At 65.9% G+C, this 1,645-nt stretch overlaps 1 protein-coding gene across 1 annotated transcript, besides 1 other annotated feature; it reads right to left on the bottom strand.

Annotated features, from left to right (window-relative positions):
• Positions 1-32: a microsatellite.
• Positions 33-240: 208 nt separating this feature from the next.
• Tco025E_09042 (uncharacterized protein) lies at positions 241-1,386 on the bottom strand (the record flags this gene model as incomplete). Its single annotated transcript, XM_029375869.1, has 1 exon — positions 241-1,386. The coding sequence occupies one exon, from the start codon at positions 1,384-1,386 to the stop codon at positions 241-243; it is 1,146 nt and encodes a 381-aa protein (XP_029224187.1).
• Positions 1,387-1,645: the final 259 nt, after the last annotated feature.

A 1,645-nucleotide genomic window follows, 5' to 3' on the forward strand; every position in this document is an offset into this window, starting at 1 on the left:
TTTTTTTTTGTTTTTGTTTTTTTGATTTTTTTGATAAGTAGCAGAAGGAATTCGTTGGTCCTACGTGTGTGTTCGGCGGGGTGTGCCGAATTTCGCCCTTCTTGCTTTATCAAATATATATATTACCGCAAACGGTGCGTCTGGAGGGCGCCGCCCGCCCGGCACCCCTCCACATTTCCCCTCAACGCGCGGGGGAAGGGCGAAGGACGCTTTTTAGCAGCAATGCCCCTTCGTTGGGGCCTAATGTTTTAATAGATGGTGGGCCGATCTCGTTTCGGAAACCGCCCCTTTTGGCTGGGGGGGCCGCTTCGCGCGAGACAGCGCAGGCGATGGAGAAAGAATAAATCGTGCTTCCTTCTTTTCTGACTTTTGTCTTCCTTTTTTTTTTCTTCCACCAAAAAGAAAAAGAACCCGCCGGCGCCACCCCGGGCGAGCGGCTGGGCGGGCGGACGGAACCGCTTTCGGCGCCGCCTCGCCCGACGAGGCCACAACGTCCCAGATGTCGTCGCAGCCGTAAAGCGCACGCAAACGGCCGGTGGGCACCGCGTTGGAGAGATCCAACACAACACGCAGGAGGGGGCTGAGGTTCGCCGCCACGTCGAGGGGCTCCCCGCCGTCCGCGCCGCGAAAACGGACCTCCTCTTCCTCCTCCCGCGCCGCCCGCTCCCTCCCTCCCGGCGTGGCGGGGTGCGGCGCCGCAAGTTCGACCGCCGCCGCGCCCCCGCCCGAGCGGCTGGGCGGGCGGCCCGGCCCTTCCCCCGACGCGGCGGAGGGCGCAGACTCGCTCGCGCGGCCGCCTCCCGAAAAGAGCGCGGAGCGGCGCCTCTGCAGCGCCTCCGCGTCCACCCCGCCACGCCGCCCCGACGCGGAGGCCGAGGAGACGCTCCCCGCGCGCGACCCCGCCCCGCGACCCGCCAAGCAGGGCAGCCGAAGAACGCAGGGGGCGGGGGACGAGGCGTGGGCCTCCTCTATGCGCTGCAAAGCCGCCGGCGTCATCGCGTTGCCGCGCACGTCCAGCAGCACCAGGGGAGGTGCGCAGCGAGCCGCAAGCAGCGCGACGTGCGCCGCCGACCTGTCCGTCAGGCCGTCGTCGTTGAGCAAAAGCTTCCAGCGCCGCGCGCCGCGGGCCTTCGCCAGGGGCGAGCGACTGAGCTTCAGCAGGGCCTCCGCCACCGCAATCGCCCCCTTGTCGCCGAGCCCCGCCCCGCCCAGCAGCAACTCCGCCGCCCCTTCCTCCCCCTCCTGCCCGCCGCCGCCCCCGACACGCACGCGCCGCATAACGGCGCAGACAACTTCGGCAACGCGCGGCACCCCCTGCCGCCGCAGCTCCGCCAGCAGCAAATCCGCAAGGGCCGCCTCGAAGGCCGACGGCGCCGCTCGCTCCATTGCGGGCGTCTTCGTGTGCGGCGCTCGCGGTTCTTGCCCCTTTCAAAACCAGAAACAGCCCGCGAGAAAAAAAAGTGGCAATTTCCCTGTTCAAATAAGGATGGGGCGCAGGGTTGTTGGCTTGTTTTTTTTTTGTAAAAAAAAGGTCACAGGGACGGTTTCAAAGTTTCAAGACCCAACGCCGTCCCCACGCGCGCGCCCTCCTCCTCTCGTTGCCCGCCGCCTGCTTCGAATTCGCCTCGACAAAAAAGAGGTTAAG

The sequence above is a fragment of the Trypanosoma conorhini genome (genome assembly GCF_003719485.1).
Source record: "Trypanosoma conorhini strain 025E chromosome Unknown Tco_14.4_contig_00957, whole genome shotgun sequence".
NCBI lineage: Eukaryota > Euglenozoa > Kinetoplastea > Trypanosomatida > Trypanosomatidae > Trypanosoma > Trypanosoma conorhini.